This window comes from Amaranthus tricolor, chromosome 6, assembly GCF_026212465.1.
Source record: "Amaranthus tricolor cultivar Red isolate AtriRed21 chromosome 6, ASM2621246v1, whole genome shotgun sequence".
NCBI classification, from domain to species: Eukaryota; Viridiplantae; Streptophyta; class Magnoliopsida; order Caryophyllales; family Amaranthaceae; genus Amaranthus; species Amaranthus tricolor.
This window is the reverse complement of record NC_080052.1, coordinates 29468022-29491582: the sequence shown is the minus strand read 5'-3', so window position 1 is coordinate 29491582 and position 23561 is coordinate 29468022. Positions and strand designations below refer to the sequence as shown.

The following is a 23561-nucleotide window of genomic DNA, read 5'->3' as shown; positions in this document are numbered from 1 at the left end:
GTAAATTACCTACTATAGCAGGTTATCTGGATACTTAAGTTTGCTCTAGGCAAATACCACATGAAGTTGAAATTTTTCATAATTAATCAATAATTGAGATTATTATAATAAAATCATAAAAGGGTTATTTTAGATAATTTTTCCAATCAAATATTTTTGTCTTTTGAATCTCATCTTGCTTATTAGAATTCAGTGATCGAATACTCATTTATAGTTGAACTCTCCAATGATATACTATTTCGTTGTGATAATTTAACAGTCCGTTTGGTAGGTAGTAATAAACAGTAGTAATGAAAATGAAAAACTAGTGTAATTTTAGTTGAAAAATCTCTTGGCTACCTTTATGGCTATACTTGTCCAACTTCAATCATCTCATTTTCTTTATAAAATGCATTACCATTGGGAGATGTGGTATTAAGTGGTAATGAAAATTTGTAAACAAAAACTTTTTTGTGATCAAAATTTCATTACCATGGGAATGATATGGAATTTTTGATGAAATTTTACAATATAAATCATTTTCATTACCACTATTTAGTACCACTAACCAAACGGGCCGTAAGAGTAAGAGATGGGAATGTAAATGTCTATAATATGAACTTGTTTAATACTCACTCTAATTGACAACAAATGTTTCATTTAATTTTTCACTCTACTCAAGGCACTAATTCAATCATAATTAAAAATTATAAAAATCCGATATTAATAAAATTTATATTAAGACGAATTAAATAAGATCTCACTTAACTATATTTTGACATTTAGATTAATAATAAAAATAAATTAACAATGATCAATGAATAGTGAAATGAATCAAATAGAATATTTACTCTGCATTGCATCGGAGGGAATACTATATTTATTGTATACCATTTTTTATTCAACTTAGTCAGATTATACCTATCTCATACTACGTAAATTTAATTCAATATACATTATTTTTATTGTGGACTAAATACATAGAAGACCTACTCCACAATTAGAGGTATTCATTTGGGTGATCGGGTCGGTTTCGGACAAGTGTCATTCGATTCGGTTGTATTTCGGATCTGTTATTTTTCGGCTGTGTGTTACAATGGGTCACACTCGGGTCGAGTCGGTTAGTCATGGTTCGGTTAAAGATCAGTTATTCAAAGCTATCGGGTTAACATCGGTTCGGTGTCAGTTGAAGTTCGTGTCGAGTGTCAATCGGTCTCAGGTTGTCATTGGTTACTAATTGGTTCGGTTTTGTCGGGTACAGATCGGGTTCGGGTTTTTTTTTTAACAAGAATTCGGCTACGTATTATTAATTACTATTGATTGAATCAATATCAGTCATTTTTTAATTGATGACAAGATTCCCTTTACTTAAAGCAAAATAGTTAAAATGCAAATCAATTAGTAATCATTATTACTTTGTTACTTTTACTTGTTTGATCGGAAATTAAAATTATAATGTTCTATCAATTTTCATCTAATTTGATTAAAAATAGTTAAATAAACATTGACCATTGATTATTAACTCTAAACATATGAAACCATGTATTTATAAAATTTAATTTATTAAAATATCTAACACTTTATTAGATTAACTAATAAGGTGATTGAATATGAGTCTATCATACTTCTATGTTAAAAATTGGTTTAGGTACAACAGTTCGATCTAAAATTCGTTCGGGTTAAGTCGGTTTTAGCCGGATAGAATTCGGTTTCGAGCATGATTCGGGTCGGATATGACTTGGGTCGGTCATTATTAGGTTCGGGTAATCTCGGTTAACGATTATGTGTCGGTTACAAAAATCGGTTACAACTCGGGTTCAGCTTTCCCATTTTCAGTTGTCAACCGGTTCGGGTACTGCCGGTTCGATAAACCTAAAAAAGGAACACATTTTCGGGTCGGTTTACTTTCGGTTTCTGTTCATGTTTTCAAGTCGGGCCACTTTTGAACAACTCTATCCACAACACTAGAAATAGATAATGGGCAGCTATAAAATAGACTTTGTGATGATTATGGGCCGGCTGTAGTCCTAATATTCCGTAAATTTGAATCTTTAAGTCAAAAAATCAAAAAATGAACCAAATAATTCAACTTTCAAACTTTATCCAAAAGTAAGCGTGAAATTCTCAAACCTGAGGTTTGGGGTTGTTTGCAGTTAGTTATAACTGCGAACTGGTCAAAAAAGACAGCATGCTCCACAAAAACAAGTCAAATAGCTGTTCGCAATCACTAACTGCGAATAGCTATTTTGTCTTTTTTGTCTTGTTCGTAGTTACTGACTGCGAACAACCCCAAACCTCAGGCTTGGGAGTTTCACGCTTACTTTTGGAATAAGTTTGAAAGTTGGATTATTTGGTTCATTTTTTGATTTTTTAACTTAAAGATTTCAAATTTTCTAATATTCCTTGTTGATATAATGTTGGGTAAAACATTACAAATTCTTGTGAGAGACAATCTCTTTAAGAGAATATCTCTGATTAGATCGGCCCATAAAAGATTATGTAAAGTAAGAGTATGTAAAGTAAGAGTAGGTATTAAGCTTTAATAGACTGGGCCTGAAAGATGCCTCATAGAGACGGTCTCTCAGGAGACTGATTATGGGTAAAATGAGCAGATGATTCCTTGTTATATAGCAAAAAATTGAATAAATGAAGTTTTTATTTAAAATAAATTTTCAAAATAAGTGTCTTCGTATTTGGGGCTAATGTTAGGCTTGTTCGCTGTTATTAATAGCAAACAAAAGAAAAAAAATTACCACGACTTTAACAGTGAACAAAAGAAAAACAATGTCACAACATTTGAAGGAAAAAAAATGATTGATAGGCGAACAAACATGTTAATTTTTTTTGTCCCTCAAACTGTTACGACATTGTTTACTTCTTGTTCGCTGTTAGTAACAATGAAGTAATGAACAAATACCTAACCTCAGCTTTGACATGAAGATGCTTATTCTAAGAATTAAAATTCTTGTATTCTTTTTAGAATTTGTTTTCAAAAATAAGTTTATTTTCTCGAATTTTCTTATATAGCGGGAGGTTGAATTGTTCGATAAGGAGATGGCGTATTTACCAAGGAGTTCCTAAATGAGAAGGTTATCACTCTTGTGTGCGTGAGCTAAAACAAAGAAGTCTTATTCTTGCAATATGTCTTAGATGACACTTTAATTAATATATAGAGTTATCTTACAATGTGACCGTCTCATACAATAACTAAGCAAATGAGAAAGATTCAAGAGAGTTGGTATAATCTTCTAATTCAAGCACAGTCCGTAAGGATTTGAAGAATGATGGTCGGACATGTCCATTTATGATATTTTTGTTGTATGAACGAACTTGATAGAGCATCTTATATCTTAATGACATTAAATGTCTGCAGCCTATATATGAGCCTTGATAGCAATAAAAATAAATTTAAATTTTAGAACCTATTCAACAGTTTAACAATTATAAAATTTATTGAATTTTATTTGATTGGAATTACAAATTTTATTAATACAAATATTCATATATTCATAATATTTCTAGAAAAATTCATCACAATAGCGTATACAAATATCTAGTAAAACTTGCTCTTTTTTATATAAAATATAGTTTAACGACGGTCCTGATGGTGGAGTTGATAAGTGCAATTATTTGCACTTATTTATATCATTTTATACTCCTTAATGATGGTCGTTGTTAGTAATTCCGTGATTATTTTGAAGATTTATGCTACTTTACTCGTTTTGGTTATTCATGTTGATTTTGAGTTGGTTTTGATTGTTTTAAGCATAATTCTTATGGTTTTAGTGATGACGGAGTTCACTAAGAAAGATTTTAGCTCGGGTGAAGATGTTCTACAAAGAAAATGAGCAAAAGAATAGAAAAGTGTTTATAATGCAAAAGTTTTAGGTGAAATTTGATACATGTCTACTCATTTATCCATAACTTTTGATAGGAAGATTGAATTAATGCAAGGTTTCCAACATTGAAAACTAGAGTTTCAAGAGTTTTCCAACAGTATATTATAGACCAGTTCTATAATCGAACAAAAAATGACGATTGTTTGAAGTTTGTAGAAACTATCAGCCAAAAATGTCAACTCGGCTTCCTGGTCGTGGAAGTGGACGTCGAGTAGGCTTTTTCTTCTGGAATCCGTGCAGCCCATTTTTCAATACTTTAATTTTGTATTATTTATTTTTATCTTTATTTTAATTAATTTCTTAGGGGTTTATTTAGGGGTTAATGAGGAGCATTTAGGTGAAGCCTCCATTAGAGGGAGCATAAGGAGGATGATTGAACACCCCCTGCTTTCTCCTTCCTCCATCATCTTCCTAGAACTCCATTTTCAATACTTGTAAACTTTTAATTTCTTGTCTTTAATTTACTTTCTTATTAGTAGTTTAGTCTTTCTTTATCAAATTTGTATTAGTTTAATCTTTTCTTGTCAAACTTTAATTGTTTTTCCTAAAAATTCTATTCTATTAAAAGTAGTATTGTTCTTCATATTTTTGTCTTTTGGATCTATAATTGTGTGTCTCATAGTCTAATTATTGTTTTTCCTTTCAAATTTCAATATTATCATTTTCATTCATGTTTAGTATTATCTTAGGGTTTGTGTTCATCGCTTCCACCATGAAGAGTAACTAGATTTATTTTCTAGGGTTAGAGTTTGAGCCTATAATTGAAGTATGATTTGATTATTGAATGTGTCTATGAAATTAGGATTAAAGTGATTGAATTGTGCTAATAACACTAAATTACATATGTTTTGTTGGACTAGTCAATAGAGTGAGATTAGGATCAACTTTGCTTTAGAGTAAATTTTAGTTAAATTCTTATTAATTCATTCAATAAAACTAGCATGTGAGAATCGACTTAATAAGGTCTAAATCTAATAGTTAATCAACAGAGCGAGAATTTGTAATTAACAATATCATATTTAATAACGTAATTAATCCGACATTTCATAGACAGTAACAAGAGTTTAATCATATAATTATAAGAATTTATGGGATTTTCGACACCTTGAATCTCATCGGGCATGGAGGTCAGAGATAGAATCCTGATTTATAGATGAACTCCCTGGGGATGAATCCTTGGCATTAGCTACACTGTTACCATCACTTATGAACGGAGGATGAGAAGGAAGAGGCAGAGTGAGCGAGTGGCTACTAAGCATCAACACAACTGAAGACATAGTTGGTCGATCTTCTACACTCTCTTGAACGCATAACAATCCCATATGGATGCATCTTATCATCTCTGTTCTTGTTTCTGTTCTTAATCTTGGATCAATTATATTTACCACCGTATTTTCTCTCCAATTCCTCCATACCTGAAATTAAGTATTAAGCTTATATAATTCAACAAAAAATTTTAATTGATACATAATTATATGTTATATATTCAATCATTAATTAAAGAACCGTCGACGTTTAACAGATAAAAGGATATGGGTCATAGTTTTATTTTACACAATTTTTTGTGAGAGACTGTCTATTTGAGAAACCATCTCTAATTAGACCGGCCCATTATATATTTTTTAAAATATTGTAAGTAGGTATTAAGACTGATATTAGTGGATATTTAAGATATTGAAAGTAGGAGTTAGGAATAAGAATAATGTAAGTAATATTAAAAATACGATAAATATGCATTAATCTTTAATGGGCTGAATTTGATCACGTCTCTTAACAAGACAGTCTCTCAAGAGACTATCCGTTTATTTTAAGTATCACTTGTTAACTAGATTCCTTCACCATATATAATGCAAATAATATAAGGGTAACGCATGTATTATAAACATGTAGATAATGGATTTTATGTAATTGGTTCAAGGGATATTTCATTTTCTTGACCAATATTTGAGGATATAAGCACTTTTTTACAGGGTGATGGACAAGGCCACATTGGAGCTTATTAGGAGAGTATATACTTACAAAGCTTAAAAGGTCTTCTGAGTCTTCTTCATTATGTACACCGTAGCTCTTTCTACCTGTAATGATTTCTAGTACAAGTACGCCAAAACTGTAGACATCTGTTTTTACTGAAAAGAATCCATGAAATGCATATTCCGGAGCCATATACCCACTGCAAGATAAAAATAATGTCAAATTTACATACATGAAATGATATTTTCTCATGCATTAATAGTTTTCATGTGATGGAATTGGTTCATACAATAATAAGAAAGCAAGTGGTAGACTAAATAACTAATCCATATGGGTTACTTACTAGGTACCAACAATTTTATTGGTATCTCCTTGGGTTTGATCGATATCAAACAATCTTGCCATGCCAAAATCTGCAATCTTGGGATTCATATCAGCGTCTAAAAGTATGTTGCTAGCCTTCAAATCACGATGGATGATTCGAAGTCGAGAATCTTCGTGAAGATATAGCAATCCTCGAGCTATGCCTGTTATAATCTTATATCGGATATTCCAATCCAAATATGATTGCTTGCTTGCATCTAAACACATGTTAGAGTCATTATTAGGATTTAGCTAAAAGTTGTGTTTGGTTTGAGAAAAATAATTTCTCTCAAAAACTTATTTTTTAAAAAATTATTTTTCAACAGAAAATACAAATGACAACTAGTTTTATTTTTCTAGAAATCAAAGTGAAGACATTGGTGATGAAAAAGTGACGTATACTTTTGCATCCCAATTATTCATTTTAAACAACATATCAAAATCTAAAGAAAAGAAGAGATAATTAATTCACATACATCAAAGAAAGTTCACAACTAAAATCAATAGATAGTACTTCATATCTTAAGGAATTCAGTCAATCAAAAGTTTAAGTTGATGGATGAGGCCCCATTATAAGTTATATTATCTAACACGCTTCCTCATACGAGATCACTTTGGGCCAAAAGTGTGGATGCAGCACAAACGTTTCTCATACCTAGCACCAAATAAGGGGTGGATGAGATTCGAACCCCTGACTTCTTGACACGCTAACTTTTAATATCATGTCAAAAACTAAATCAACTAAAAGCTTAAACGAATGGTCGAGGCCTCAACATATATTATATACTATTAAAAGCATAGAGTTACTCCTCAAATTTATAAGGTGATGTATAATCTTTTTAACTCTTTTTATCTAAAATAAAACCACTCACATGTAAATAAATAATAAATAGAGATTTCAACATAATAATCTTACCGAATAAGAAATGATCTAAACTTGTATTGGGAACAAATTCATAAACAAGAAGTCGTTCATCATCTTCTAAGCAAAATCCAAGTAGTCTAACGAGATTCCGATGTTGAAGCTTGGCCACTAACATAACCTCAGTCTTAAATTCTCCATCACCTTGTCCTGATTCTTTTGACAATCTTTTCACAGCAATCTCTTGCCCATTTACTAATTTTCCCTGTTTCATTTATATATTCTACTTTAAATTTCTTAAGACACCCGTCAAGACGATATACAACTAACATATACTTCTTTCATTTTTAGAAAAAAATTAATTTCGCAACGTTTATACTAGCCAATAAATGCACATTACTACATTCTGATAAATGAAACAAAATTTTATATAATTGTGTTTTTTATAGATCTTACGAGAAAAAAATTAACGAGAAAGTATATTTATTTATGGATGACGCACTCACCTTATAAACTGTGCCGAATCCACCACGTCCAAGTTTATTAGAATGGGAGAAGTTATCCGTGGCCATTTTAATGGTGTCAAAACCATATTGTAGAGACACTAACATTCTGCTTTCTTCATCTTTCTCTTTATCATCAACACTTGTATATAATGATGCTACTTAAAATTAAGGTTAACATAATTAGATGAAGAGTATATAATTGTAGACCAAATAAATTAAATAATTAATTAACAGAGAATTTTTTTCTTACATTGAGTATTTTTTCTGGTCTTAAATTTATTTCTACACAAGAAACAAATAGCAAGTAGAAGAGCAATTGATATGAATACGGGAATACTAATTAGAAGAGCGATCTTTGTGGTGTTGCTTCCTTTTCCTGCAAATTCAATTGGATAAAAGTTGTATACTCAAAATTCGTTGTGGAAACAAGAAAATGAAAATCGATTATTATAAACTTGATTTAAAAAAATTTAGGTAATGAAAATAAGACATAAAATAATAAATTTGTTGTTTGTGAATAAAATATAAGCCCACTTTGATATGGGCCAAACCCATAACTAAAATAAGCCCACTAAGAGCCTCTACATATATACCTCTTAAGAGGTAAGTTAAGGGGTTGGAAAAATTGGTATTTGCTTACAATTTAGACAAAAGGCTTTATCTCTCGTAAAATACGACTATACATTATAGTAGCTTCAAACACCTCACATCAAAATAAAGTCCTAAGTAGTAATCTATCTTGCTGCCATTGTGCACTCGGAAGGACCTATCAAGCAATTTTAAGGCACGACCCTCGGGGACCACCCCAGCGTTGTTGGTGTTTATTTTCAGGTATTCAATGGTTTTCCGATCAACCACCGTTTGACCACCACATCCACCCAAAGGTACTCATTTATTAAATTGTTTCGATTTTTAACCGGAACACTTGCACTAATTATTTTTACTGAATTTAATTTTTTTATTCAATCAAACTTATTTTATTAAAATTAACCTTTTGTTTTATGAAAATTAACTTAATTCTATAAATTGAGGAGAAACCACCCTTTGATTACCAATTAGTCATCATCTCCACACAAAAAAAAAAAACTACTTCTTCCGTTCTTTTTTGATCTTCCACTTTGGGTTTTTCACACATATTGAGGAAGATAGAATCTTTGAGTTGTAGTGGGTATTATTTTAATTAAATAGTAGTGTGAAGTAATAATTGTATTGGAAGTATGAGGTTGTAGTGGATATTATTTTAATTAAATAGTAGTGTGAAGTAATAATTGTATTGGAAGTATGAGGTTGTAGTAGATATTATTTTAATTAAATAGTAGTGTGAAGTAATGATTGTATTGAAAGTATGAGAGAGAAAATAATTATAAATAAAAGAAAAATGGTACATTAAAAGAAAATGGGGGGTTTTAAGGGGTAAAAGTGGGATAAAAACTTTCTAAAAATAGAAAGTATTTTAAAGTAAAAGAACTTTTGAAACTAAACGTTATAGTAATGTCACAGTGTGGAAGATCAAAAAAAAACGGAGGGAGTATCACTAAAAAATAATACGTACTACAAAAAAAGTCAATAATTTTATAGTCTTAAGATACTTAATTACTCCGTTCTTTTTTGTTCTTCCTATTTATATTTTGCACAGTTGTCAAGTAATTTTCGAGTCTCAATGTCTTTAAATACGCATTATAAAAAATATATGATAAAAAGTGTTCGTTAAGACGAATCTAACGAGATCTCACATGAATATATTTTATTGTTTATATATGTCTTAAAAATCTTAATTAAATTTCTCTCTTCAAAACATAATATTTTAAACGGGAAGAACACGAGCAAAAGGAGGGAGTATAACTCAACATACGTATCAGTATGTATATACAAAATGTACCTCTATCCTCCACCCAAAAGAGCTAAAAGAATGTATTTTATATTTGAAGTGGTCTCTCCACTCTCCTCCATTTTAAATATTTTAATTATTATTCTTAGTAGTGACATATATTACTATTATCTTAATGAAATTGGAGTATTTAATTGTTCTCCTTCGGAATATATCGAAAAAGTATCCCCATGCTATATAAACAAATTGATTTTTTAATAGAAAAAATAATTCCATCTAATTAATTATTTTTAATAATCTAACTTTTTCTCTCTAGTTACCTTTTACTTAAAAACCTATTATAACAGGAAACAAGATTAAAAAAAAAAAAGAAAGAAAATGAAAAAGAAAAGGAAAAAACCTGATTCACTTCCCCTTCCAACAATTAAATCCAGCCACCTCCACCACTAATGGCCGCCCCCTTCTCCTCCCCTAGCAACGAAGACCTCCTCTGCCCTCCCCCACACTGCGAGACTCACTTCTCCTATCCTTACCAATCTTCCAAATTCACTATTTCTTTATCATCATCATCAATGGCTTCTTCATCAATTTTCTTAAACCCCTCAGTTTTCTTCATCAGATCATTAATTTCTTCATCATTAACAATCGATTCTTCATCACCATTTCTTCATCATCACTTTTTTTTAATTTGAAGATGATAAAGAAGCCATTGATGATGAAGAATGGTGGGTTTAGGACATTGATAGGGATGGGGAAGAGGGGTTCTCGCGGTGGGTTGAGTTGCTGTGGGTGGTCGTCGTTGCTAGGGAGGAGAAGGGGGTGGCCAGTGGTGGTGAAGGTGGGCGGTAGGCGGTGGCCGGGTGTTTGAGATGAGGTATTGGAAGGGGAGGGGACTTAGAAATCAGTTTTTCTTTTTTTTTTCCTTTCTTTTTCTTCTTTTTTTAATTTTGATAACCTGGTATAACAAGTTATTAGGGACGAAATTGAGAGAAAATGTTGGATTATTAAAAAATAATTAAAATGTGGGATTATTTACGGTGGATAGGTGAAATGTGAGATTATTAATATTAATTTTTTTGTGAATTTTCCCATTTCTTAATGCCTATAGTAAGAATTAATTCTTTCTTTCTTTTATCCGTAAAGATTTTCTAGTCTATTTTCGAATTAAAAAAAAAAATTTCAAAACCACCCCATACATAAAAGTTTAATATATTTCTTGTTCTGTCCTTCTAAGTTTGCACCTTATAATTCAAAAAACTTTCAAATATTTAATTTAAAGGGTATTATTTCCTCTATTTTTATTTGTTTTTCTCAACCATTTTTGCGCAGATTCTAATGTAAACTTAAAATTTAAATAATTTTAATTGTGAGTTTTTAAAAATTTTAAAATATTAATATTTAGAAAATATCTATTGAGAAAAATCTATCAAGATCTCAGATACGTGTATTTATTCATATGGATTCATGAAAAATCATATTTAAAGTTTAATCTTAAAATTCATAAATTTTAGTTGAAAAAAAAGAACGTAACTAATAACCATCTCTAACTACTTCACTACAATCCCAATACCACCCTTAAACCTTTCATCATCCAACTAGTAAGTAGTAATATTAAAACTAATTGGTGAATATTAATTGGTCAATTTACGAACCCGATTCTTATTTGTCGCCACCTTTTTCATTTTATCGCCACCCCCCCCTCCTAATGAAATTACAAATTTGCCCCTGATCTTTAAAAATTTACAAATTTGCCATTGAGTTAATAACTTTTCATTTTCATTTTTTTTTAATTTTTTTTAATTATTCTTATTTATATTATTATTGTTATTATTATTATTATTATTATTATTACGGTTATTATTATTACGGTTATTAATAATAATAATAATAATAATAATAATAAAATTAATAATAAAAATAATAATAATAAAAAAAATTAAAAAAAAAATACCAGTCGCACAAAACGTGCGACTGACAGTCGCACAAAACAGTCGCACGTTTTGTGCAACTTGTATTTTTTTTTAATTTTTTTATTATTATTATTATTATTAATATTGTGGTTGTTATTATTATTATTATTAAATTATTATTTTTGTTTTAATTATTATTGTTATAATTGATGTAAGAAAGAAAGCGTAAAATTTTATTATTAGAGGAAACCCAAAATATAAATATTGGCTAGATTATAGAAATTAGGAGTTTATAAATTACTCCAATACAGAAAACCTTAGCCAAAACAAATTTTTTTGGGATGATGCAAAACTAATGACCAAGACTCATTTTATAAGGAGAAGAATAACAAGCCTTTGTTATTCTTCCGATGTGGGATAATGATAAACATTAATCTTCCAATGTGGGATAATGAAAAACATTAATATTTCAATGTGGGATAATGACAAACATCAATCTTCCAATGTGGGATTCAAGACATAACCTTACATTGGAAGATTGATGTTTGTCATTATCCCACATTGGAAGATTAATGTTTTTCATTATCCCACATTGGAAGATTAATGTTTATCATTATCCCACATCGGAAGAATAACAAAGGCTTGTTATTCTTCTCCTTATAAAAGGAGTCTTGGGCATTAGTTTTGCATCATCCCAAAAAAATCTGTTTTGGCTAAGGTTTTATGTATTGGAGTAATTTATAAACTCTTATTTTCTATAATCTAACCAATATTTGTATTTTGGGTTTCTTCTAGTAATAAAACTTTTCTCTCCTCTGCATGTGAACTTAGTCAACACATTGTCGGTGAACCACGTAAATTCTGTGTGTTTTGTGTTTGTCAATTTTTATGCTTTCTTTCTTACATCAGTTATAACAATAATAATTAAAACAAAAATAATAATTTAATAATAATAATAATAACAACAATAATAATAATAATAATAAAATTAATAATAATAACCGTAATAATAATAATAATAAAAAAAAAAATATCAGTTGCACAAAACGTGCGACTGCTTTGTGCGATTGATATTTTTTTTTTTAATTTTTTTTATTATTATTATTTTTATTATTAATGTTATTATTATTATTATTAGTATTATTATTATTATTATTAATAACCGTAATAATAATAACCGTTATAATAATAATAATAACCGTAATAATAATAATAATAATAATAACCGTAATAATAATAATAATAATAATAATAATAATAACTATGATAATAATAATAACAATATCAATATAAATAAAAATAATTAAAAAAAATTAAAAAAAAATGAAAATGAAAATTTATTAACTCAATGGCAAATTTGTAAATTTTTAAAAATCAGGGGCAAATTCGTAATTTCATTAGGAGAGGGGGGTGGCGATAAAATGAAAAGGATGGCGACAAATAATAATGCCCTTTACGAAATTAGTGAAAAGGATTTAATGATTATTTGAAAATTACTTCTGTAAGAAACTTTTAGTGGGCGGTGAAGGTGATATATGGTCAAACTTATAGGGGAAACTATCTGACCGATAAAAATAAAATAAAAAATGAGCAAAATAAAAGAAAATTAAAAGAGATTAAACATTAATTTATTTTAAACAAATAACAAGCCTATAATTAATAAAACTAATCTATCTGCCCCCACCAAATTTGTCCCAAGTATTAATTTGGTATAAATCCAGACGAGTGGTTAAATGTAACTTATATTCAATATTATTATCCACTTTTTTGAAGTTGCATATATTTAATTATAAATATTTTAAATTATGTTTAATTTTTAATTAATTTATTTATTTAAATTTCAATGGAAACTCTTTGTCTTCTGAAAGCAGTATGTTAGGTCAAAGTGGGGTCCCTATTCTGCCTGCGTGACAAATTGTGAAATTGCCTACGCGTTTACAGTTGATCTTGCTTTTTGTAAGTTTCTTTGTTTTTCTCCTCGCTTTATTATATTATTACATCCCGCTTTGAAAATATTCAATAGTTTTATTTTGTGTTTTTAGTATATTTGTTATTAAGTGAAGATACCAACACAACAAAAATATTAGTAAAATTTAGAAAAAGTTAATATTAATAATTTAATTTTTTTTCTATTTGTTGTGAATAATCTCGTCTTTAGATTAATTTTTAATAATCCAACCATTTGCCGTTAGTTTGCTAAGAGTATAATTTTTTATTTTATAATAATTCAACCTTTCTCTCTAGTTTGTTATCAGCATACCATATTCGCTATTAGTATGTTAATAGCAAACTAAGTGCAAAGTTTAAATTATTAAAAAATAATCTAAAAGTCAGATTATTCACAATGAATGAGTAAAATGTTGAATTATTAATATTAATTTTTCCTAAAATTTATTGTTGTAGTTTATAAATATGTTTTATACTCTCTCATACTTCTTCTTATGAGAGTTCTTTAAATTAGAAGTGTGGATGGCATTTAAACTCATAACCTTTTTTTTAATTCAGTTAAAAGTTTAAGTTGGTGGTTAAAGACATATTTAATGTTATGAACTCTATCATATAACATAATTAACTGTATATGGTTGATTCATCTCTCATCTGATCATAATTTTATTAAAACTAAATTTTTCAAAAGTTTAATTTGGCCGTATTTAATATTAAAGATATTAAAACTTAAATTAGTTTTATACAAAATGTAAATATTTTGAAGTTTTAAGGAATTCACTGGTTTGAATATAGGAATTAAACTCCATATGAGAATCTCTAATTATAACTTCCATAAGAATATAAAAGTCATATATATGAAATTTCTATTCAAACAAACAACTAAATGGAAGGGAGTATTAAATTGATTTTTATTCTTCTAATAGTATATATTATTATTATTTTATACCATCCTATAAATTTACTGTCAATGGGCTTGATATAAATATTAATATAAGTAGTTTAGTGATTGGTATTAAAATCAGACAAAAAGTTTAGATTACATAGATAATATTAAATAAAAATTTAAAAGTATTGACGACCAATTCAATTTAATCTACAACACACTATATATATATATAATAAAATGAACAATAAAATATAAGTTAAACTATGCTTATTCTAATGAAAAATTCAGCTTGTGAGACTCTCTCACAAATTATTAGTTTATTTTTTTAATTGATCACTTTAAAATTATATATAATCACTTTAAAGTTATAAGTAATTATTTTTAAAATTATAAAAAATAATCACTTTAAAATTAACAGGTAATGCTTTAAAACCTAATCTAATAATCACTTCTTATTTGAGAATTTGTATAAAAATAATTAGTTGGTTTAATCCAATGAACTCAGAATAAATAAAAATAAGTTCTTGAAAATTGATTTTTTTTTCATAACAATTAGAGGATAGATCATAGATTTACCTGATGGAGGAGGAGACGTTGGCGATGGTGGCGAAGACGGTGGTGGACTATAAGACTTGTTATTAAAAAAAAGATAATCCTCGTATCTGATTTTGCAGCTTGACCCAAGTATTTGTGCTCCAACACTATTATTACAACAACCAGGAAGCTTATTTATATAATCCCCGAGACAATTAAAACAGTCTCGATAAGACAAATTAGGAGAACACTGCATCAATCCATAAATCTTCTTAAAATCTCCATAATCAGAACTTCCTGTTGCAAACTTAAGCTCAGAATCACCAGATGCTGCTTCATTTTGAATACTATATAATAATCTTCCCAGAACTTGATTAAACTCATTAACATTATCGGTCACCTTTTGAGTATTAGATAACATCGTTTGAGATAAATCTTGACTCATTCCCATATTCGAATAGCGCAACATACAATCATCATACCATCCGTATGCCGCTTTTTGGGTGGGGCATGTTTCGGGAAGTTTTTTAATGGTGTTATCGAGACAGTTATGGCAGTGTTGGGGGGTCACATCACCTCCGCATAAGGCGGTGGCGTACACTTTGTTAGGGTCGTTACCGATGGTGAGATTGTAGAAGAAGGCAGAGTTTGTTTGGGTGTTGGATAGGGTGGACAAAAGGGTGTCGAGATTGGTTTTGTATGTGCTTGTGTTGGTGTAGTTACCATTTAGGAAGCAATAATGGGCTGTGAAATTTGGTGCTTGACAATATGTTGGGGAAATTGAGAAAAGTTGTATAAGGATGAGGAATAAACAATGGGGTTTTGCCATTTTTATTTGGGTGTTTCCTGTTTTGGGGTGGATTTAGATGAGGGTTTATATAATAGTCCCATCTGTACTCCCTTCTATTCACTAGAAGTGTTATATTTGTTTACTCTTAATTTGTATTTTATTATAAATTTATAAGTTAAAATATAGTCAAGTAGAATTTTATTTAATTAATTCGTTTGAATGCAATGCAAAGATTATTTATATTAAGTTTTCATAATTTTAATTATACCCAATTAATGGTGAATTTAAGGTGGTATGTTATAAGGTGTGAAAATTTCTGTTGGAATAAAATTCAATATCTTGGGGTTTGTATGGTCAAGGGAAGTTGTTCGGATGATGTCAAGAACGATTTTAATTGCATTGAGAGCATCACTCATAGTTGGTCAAATTCTATCAAAATTCTTACAATTCTTTTTTTATCACACAGTTTCATTATGAGATAGATCTATATCATTTATTTATTTTTCTCAGTGATTTGTAAATTATCAGTTTAAGGTTATAATCACTTTAAGATTTAAAAAAATTGTCCACTTTATTTTATAAGTTATTATTTTAAGATAATAAATTTACATTGGATTAACCCAATAAAAATAGTCTTATCATATGACTACCTTATGTGATTCTTACTTCTTGATTTTTTTTATTATCTCATGGTTAAAAAAATCATTTTTATCCTTCTCAGTTCTCATAATGATATCAGAAACTCATAATTTTTCAATTTTTTTCTAGAAAAAAGAATTTTTTTAAATAAGTATTTATATGTCAAATGACTGTACATTATAAGAGAAAAAAATTAAGAACTTTGTATAATTTATTTATATATTTAATTTATGTAAATAAAAAATTACGGTATAAAATTCATGAAAGTTTTATGTGGGTCAAGGTGAAACTTCACACATGAAAATTACCCACTACTGAAAAGTGACAACCATGATATTTTTAGATTTTGATCATGTATTTAGCTCACCATCGCAATGAACAATTAAAGTTACATAAGGTGATCACGTGTACTATAATTTAGAGGCGTATTTAGAATTGAAAAGCACTGATAGTCATTTCTTGACGATAATATGAAAAATTAATAATTTATACTCCTTTCTATTCAGTTCATTAATCCCATTTTTAAATATGGTTAAATCACTTTATTAGTCTCATTTCTATTTTTAGTATATATTTTTACTCTTTTACCCTTACTCATATTACTTTTTTACAATTATGCCTTCATTAACCTCTATCAACTAACCCCTAGTAATCCTACATATTCTTAATAAAACACATTAATTACATTTACCTACCCATCCAAAATTAATCCTTCCCTCCCTTTTTGTAAACATAACCCTAATATCTTCATGCAGTCTCATTTGGAAGTCTTTATCTACCTTCAAACCGTAGATGTTCTTCATACCTCATTTATTCTTCGATCACACTTTATTTACACATTAATTCATGATATTTTTGTTCGGTTGTTCTTCGATTTTGTGGGTTTGTTGTTCAATTTTGTCGGTTTATTCTTCGATTTTGTCGGTTTGTTCTTTGATTTTGTGGGTTTGTTCTTCAAAATCTGAGTATTTCCAGATCTGAGTTTGTTCTTCGATAATTCGATTTTGTGGGTACATAATTTATGATATTCATGTTCTTATGTTCCTCGATTTTTTGGTTTGTTTTGGGTTTGTTCTTGATTATTTTGTGCCTTTGTTCTTCAAAATCTGGGTTTGTTCTTTGATTTTGTGGGTTTGTTCTTCGTTTTTGTGGGTTTGTTCTTCGATTTTTGGAATGTTGTTGATGATTTGGTCTTTCTTTTTTTGCTATTTCAAGGTCTGGCTTTGTTCTTCATTATTTTGTGTGCTTGTTCTTCAAAATCTGGGGGTTTGTTCTTCAAAATTTGGGTTTGTTTTTGAGTTTTTACTGATTTTTTCCTTTGTTTGTTCAACTTCTGGGTTTCTTGTTGATGTTATTTTTTTTTTTTGGTTTCAGGATCTGTGTTTGTTCTTGATTATTTTGTGGGTTTGATGAACACTGCTAAGATTGTTGATAATGATAGCCCTAAAAGGGTTGATCTTGATAACCCTAAAAGGGTTCATGATGATTACCTTAATTATCCTGATGAATTCGATGATGATTATGAATCATCTGTTGAGACTTATCCACGTTGGGGTCAAGAACTGGATTCTGAGGGTGAACCTATCTACACTCCAGAACTGGACGATCCTAACATGTGTATAACTCGATAGATGCTGTATTTGCTGAAAGTGATTGTGAGCAGGAAGAATGGCTTGATAGCCTTGTTCTATTTACAAGTATGTTTATGGTCATGGATTGCATATTTTTCTTGGCTAATGATGAAATGAATTTTTGGGTTGTTGTTTGAACTGATGCATTATTAAATACATGCCTAATGAACTTATGTGAGGGCAAATATTCTAGGTCACATTCATAGCATTATTCTATGCATTTATTGATTTTAGGAAGCTTGGTATTGCCACCAGATTTGATCTTGGAGGCTACCAAATGCCACCAAAACCAAATGATCAGATAAATAAGGCTTTTAACTCAATAATGAACAAAAAATTAAACATGAGAGTAACTACTAAACAACCATTGTTTTAATTTAACTGTAATTCCAATACAATTGTTTCACAATAAACAACATAAATTTTTATACTTGTTGTTTGAATTTGAAACAAATGCTTCCCAAAATGTATCCACAAGCTGTCCAAAAACTGTCAAAAAGTGTGATTGATTGTTGTGTTGTTGGCTGTCCAAAATGTGCATTCCTCCCTTGATACTTTACGTGCTGCTGGCTGTTTGGTTGTTGTTGTCCATGCTGATTCTGCCCTGTGTGACTTGAAGTTGGGGTTCACTGACTTGAACATCCCCTTGAAACCCAATCATTTGGACTAATTCATTAATTGTTTCAATGCTCACCTTAGTTAGCAAGTGTTGAAGTGAATCAAAAATCAAAACTTTGTCCACTGACAAATAATCTGGCAATGTTCCTTCTCTTGCTTATTTGGTTTTGTTCATGTGTGGTATATATGTGGTAGTCAAAACCACCTTTTCTTTTGATGACTTTAATCAGAACCCAAATCTCAAAGACTGAGGATTTAAATTCTCAAATGCCAAATTCACAGCTCTTAATAGTTGTCTTACATTGTATGCTGCCTTTTGAAATTGTAATGCTTGAATAGATCTAAAGAAACCATGATCTAACACATTCATGTCATGTGAATTTGGTGGTTGTTGCACAAGTTGGATATTAAATTCATCTTTTGTTGCTTCATCAACAAATTCCTTGTCTTTGGGTGCCATGTGAGGCTTTGCATTATCTTATTGAATGATAATGTCTTTTGAAAGCATACTAGGCCATTTAGCTCTGATTGTTGGTATGACATTGGTTATGAGCATTGCTCTCATATGCTCTTTAGTGATTAATTGAATTGGTTTAGTTTCTAATTCTTGCCTCCTCCTGTTCTTTGAGCTCCTCTTCGCAGGTTCCTGACTTATAAAAGGCCACATACCTATCTTTCCATCAAAAATCACATCACCATTAGATGAATATATTGGTTTTGCTACAGCACACATAAACATAATGATCTTAGGAATAAACCTTTTTGATTGAATTTCCCTATGTGGCTCTACTTCACCCGGAGCAAGATAGTAAGTTTGTGTTTCACGGGTTAGATAGAAATGTTTTTCATCTATGTGAATGATGTTATCTTGTGATTTGAATTTATATGCATCAATTTGTTCGTCATAGTAACACTTAGAAATTGCAAAAAATAACTTGTGCAACTTATTTTTTTCAATAAGGATAGGTTTTAGAGGATTTGTGTGCTTCCTTATGATTTTCTTCTTCTTCCATCTAAATACAATTGATTGTGAGACCCCCATTTGTTTTGCCACTAAATGTTGCGTTGTCTTGAGTTCACATTTGATTGCTTTGAATTTGTCATCATCGAATTGAATCTTGTTACTTAGTTCTCTTCCAATCCTCTTAATCCCCAAGTTGATTACTGTTTGGTTGGTGTTGATTTGACTTGGAACTTCCTTCCATAACCTTGTTATGGTTTTCCTACAAAGTTGAAATTTAGTAGCTAGTTTGTTGATTGTGCCAAGATCTGGTCTTTCTTTTTTGTTGATGGATGAGAGGAGTTTTTGCATAATTTGTGTTTTATGATGTGGAGTAACATCTTTTATTTTACCCATTGTGTTTTTTTGGTATGTAATTAATGTGTGCAATTAATGTGTGTAATTGATAGAGTATATATAGAGGATTTTTGATTTTTTTTCCCCTCCTGAGTTGCTGTTTTCTGTTTTCAATTTTGGATTTTCATTTTTTCATGCTTCCCTCTTAAATTATGTTTACCTTACATTTGATTTTTTCCCTCCTGAGTTGTTGTTTTCTGTTTTCAATTTTGGATTTTTATTTTTTCATGCTTCTTTCTCAAATTCTGTTTACCCTACATTTGATGTTTTCCCTCCTGAGTTGCTGTTTTCTGTTTTCAATTTTGAATTTTCTTTTTTTCATGCTTCCCTCTCAAATTCGGTTTACCCTACATTTGATGTTTTCCCTCCTGAGTTGCTGTTTTCTATTTTCAATTTTGGATTTTCATTTTTTCATGTTTCCCTTTCAAATTTTGTTTACCCTACATTTGATTTTTTTCGCTCTTGAGTTGCTGTTTTCTGATTTCAATTTTGAATTTTCATTTTTTCATGCTTCCTTCTCAAATTCTGTTTACCCTGCATTTGATTTTTTTCCCTCTTGAATTGCTGTTTTCTGTTTTCAATTTTGGATTTTTATTTTTTCATGCTTCCTTCTCAAATTCTATTTACCCTACATTTGATTTTTTTCCCTCATGAGTTGCTGTTTTCTGTTTTCAATTTTGGATTTTCATTTTTTTATGCTTCCCTCTCAAATTCTGTTTTCCTTACGTTTGATTTTTTCCCTCCTGAGTTGTTGTTTTTTGTTTTCAATTTTGGATTTTCATTTTTTCATGCTTTCCTTTAAGTAAATTTGTTTTCAGTTTTTCGGAACTTTTGGACATTTGGTTACTTGATAAAACAAAAGGATTTGACAAATGTGGTTGTTTGGCATTAATTTTGTGGCCTAATTTTAATGCATCAGTTTATGTTTTGATTTTTTTTCTGAAGTCGATGAAAGAAAAAAATACGCAATCACATGATCAGCAAAGACTACGACTATCCTGATGCTGTTGAAGAGTTGAAAAGGTTTGGGGAAATTAAGTAGTCGATCCTTATGTAATTTTATTTTACGTTGTTGGAACAATTAATTTTAATCAATGGTGAACTATGTAATGTATGAATTCATGAATGTATTAGTGAGTACTTGTATCAGATTTTCTATTTTCTGTATTTTCAGAATTTTTATGTTAATTTTCAGATTTAAAAGGCAAATTTTTTGAAATTAGGAGGTAAAATTCAAATTTTGGAAGGAATCATTAATTTAATAAGAAATCATTAACAATTTACTAATTTACATTCTCTCTCCTATTTAAGTGGTCCTATTTGACCCACCTAAAAATTGGTGAAAAGTCAAATGGGACTAATGGGAGGAATAGGAGGGAGTATTACATTTAGAAAATCAAATAAAATAAAATATTCTCTCATTCTCTAATGTATTTTACGTTTAAAATATTTTATTTTAAGGAGAGAGAAATTTAATTAATATTTTTCAGACATATAATATACAAATAAAATATATCTATATTAATATATACTATTTTATTATATATTTTTTATAATTTATTATAATATACATTTAGAAATATCAAGCTTCATAATTTAGTCATGTGAAAAAATAAACCAGAAGAAAAAAAAACAAGGGAGTAATAAATAAAAGGAAAATTTACCCAGAATAATCCAACTTATTTACGATTTTCCTACAATAATCCCAACTATCGATTAACCATGAATAATCCGAACTTAGAACGGTCTTTGCCTTGGGTACACCCGGGTGACCTGCTACCTATTGTAGCAAGTCATTTTGAATATAAAAAAAAGATAAATATTTTAAAAAATGGAAAATTTACCCAGAATAATCCAACCTATTTACGATTTTCCTACAATAATCCCAACTATTGACTAAATGCCAGAAAATTACCTGTTGCACCGGTAAAAACAAGAGCAACAACAGCACAGGTTAAGTGAGTCAATAGTTGGGATTATTCATGGTTAATCGATAGTTGGAATTATTGTAGGAAAATCGTATATAGGTTGGATTATTCTGAGTAAATTTTCCTAAATAGAATTGATTAATAGTATACTTAAAGAGTAAAGTCAACTACAATATTTGAAAGGTATTAAAACAATTTTGGAAACGCGCATTGGTTAGGTACATTTTTGATTCCTCCAACTTACAATAGGACAGTCGTCGTAAGAAAGTCAACATTTTTAATAGGGGTGGAGTGAACATAACGCGGACCTTGTTTAATTTTTGTGAACTTTCAAAATTGAGGCTGTTGTTTGTTAATTATATTGTTATTACGCTAAAATTTTAATTTTCATTATAAATTCTAACTACATTATAATTAAATTTATAAATATATCTTAAATTAAGTTGATAAGAATTATATTTTCATTCCTAATGTTAAGAAGGGAGAGGAAAAATATATATATATTGGATAGATAACTAATACTCCCTTCTATTCACATTAAGTGTTTTATTTTCTTTTTGAATTAAGTCATTCTAAATGTGTTATTTTTTTTTATGTTAACTTTACTAATTTATCCGTTCTAAATTTAATCTTTTCACTTGTTAACCTCACTATACCCCTATCAAAATTCAGCTAGTTTCTTGAAAGACCGTCTCTTTGAGTCTTTGAGAGACATATCTCAAATCCACCCATTAAAAATTAATGCATATTTATGCGTACTTACGTTATCCTTAATGCTTATTTACCGTATCCTTAATGCCTACTTTCAATATCTTAAATGTCTACTTATATCATTCTCAATGCCTACTTACAATATTTTAAAAAATATATAATGATACGCCCCAATTAGAGATGATCTCTCAAAGAGACCGTTTCTCACAAGAATTTGTGATCAAAATTTATAAACACTACAATCTTTCTCTTTTATATTTTTTTCTATTTAACCACATAAAAATTAGTGAAAATTCAAATAGGACACTTTAGGTAACTAGGAGGGAGTAATATAGAAGAGTAAAATTTGAAGGATTTAAAGATTAAGAAATTAGATGTTGATTATTTTTAGAAATTGAGACAGTGAAAAAAAAAAAACTAATAAAGTGTGATCTTATGACCATTAATATGTTAAACCTCTAACTACCTGCTCTAGCATTATATTATTCTTATAAATGAACTATGAAGTATGATTTTTTTATATATGAGTCTCTTTAGTGCGGGGTTTTGTGTAATTTGACATCTTATACACCTTCAAAATCACTCATGATTTTATTTAAGTCTACTCTTTTACTTAGCAATATTTTTAGTTTGGTTAAAATTTCCAACTTTTTAAAATTCTTATCCATACAATTTCTTTCATTTTTAAGCATATTTATTCCCACAATTTAACTGTCCCCACAATTTTTTTAATATATTTGAGCAAATTATAAGTTGTTTCGTTATTTAGTTATTTCGGCTATTTTCACATGTTATTAATTTATTTTTGCGTTTTTAAAAAGATGTTTTTAAAGTAAAAAGTTTTAAAATTGTGTCCAAAGAATTAAGCTTGAGAATTAGATAAGGCCCAATTAGCTTCACTTCCAACACGAGGCATAGCACTCCTCTTAGATGAAACATCCACCTTAAAATTAGCACCACACATTGCACCTTCACTATCAATTCTTGGCATTGCCTTCATTTTATTTTTTGGATGTTCAAAGCTCATTAGCCCTACTTCACTATGGAACATACACCCTGCAAATTCATACATAAATCACTCTTATTTACCGTATAATCGTCGCGATTAAGTGCTAATCTTGACATCATTTTGAGCTTCTAAACATTAAATTGAAATTAAGAGTTTACCTACTTTTAGTAATGACGACTCGGCTTCCTGGTCG

General features: G+C 29.4%; 1 protein-coding gene across 2 annotated transcripts; it reads right to left on the bottom strand.

Annotated features, from left to right (window-relative positions):
• Positions 1-4875: 4875 nt before the first annotated feature.
• LOC130815098 (cysteine-rich receptor-like protein kinase 29) lies at positions 4876-15558 on the bottom strand. Of its 2 annotated transcripts, none has more exons than XM_057681448.1 (7): positions 14728-15558; positions 7831-7956; positions 7581-7735; positions 7129-7339; positions 6193-6430; positions 5898-6048; positions 4876-5293 (listed from the first exon to the last, which is right to left on the bottom strand). In XM_057681448.1, the coding sequence occupies exons 1-7, from the start codon at positions 15512-15514 to the stop codon at positions 4991-4993; spliced, it is 1971 nt and encodes a 656-aa protein (XP_057537431.1). In that variant the 5' UTR covers positions 15515-15558; the 3' UTR covers positions 4876-4990. The 2 variants fall into 2 exon arrangements, with proteins under 2 accessions (XP_057537431.1, XP_057537432.1); XM_057681449.1 differs by lacking the exon at positions 14728-15558 and adding an exon at positions 9809-11177.
• Positions 15559-23561: the final 8003 nt, after the last annotated feature.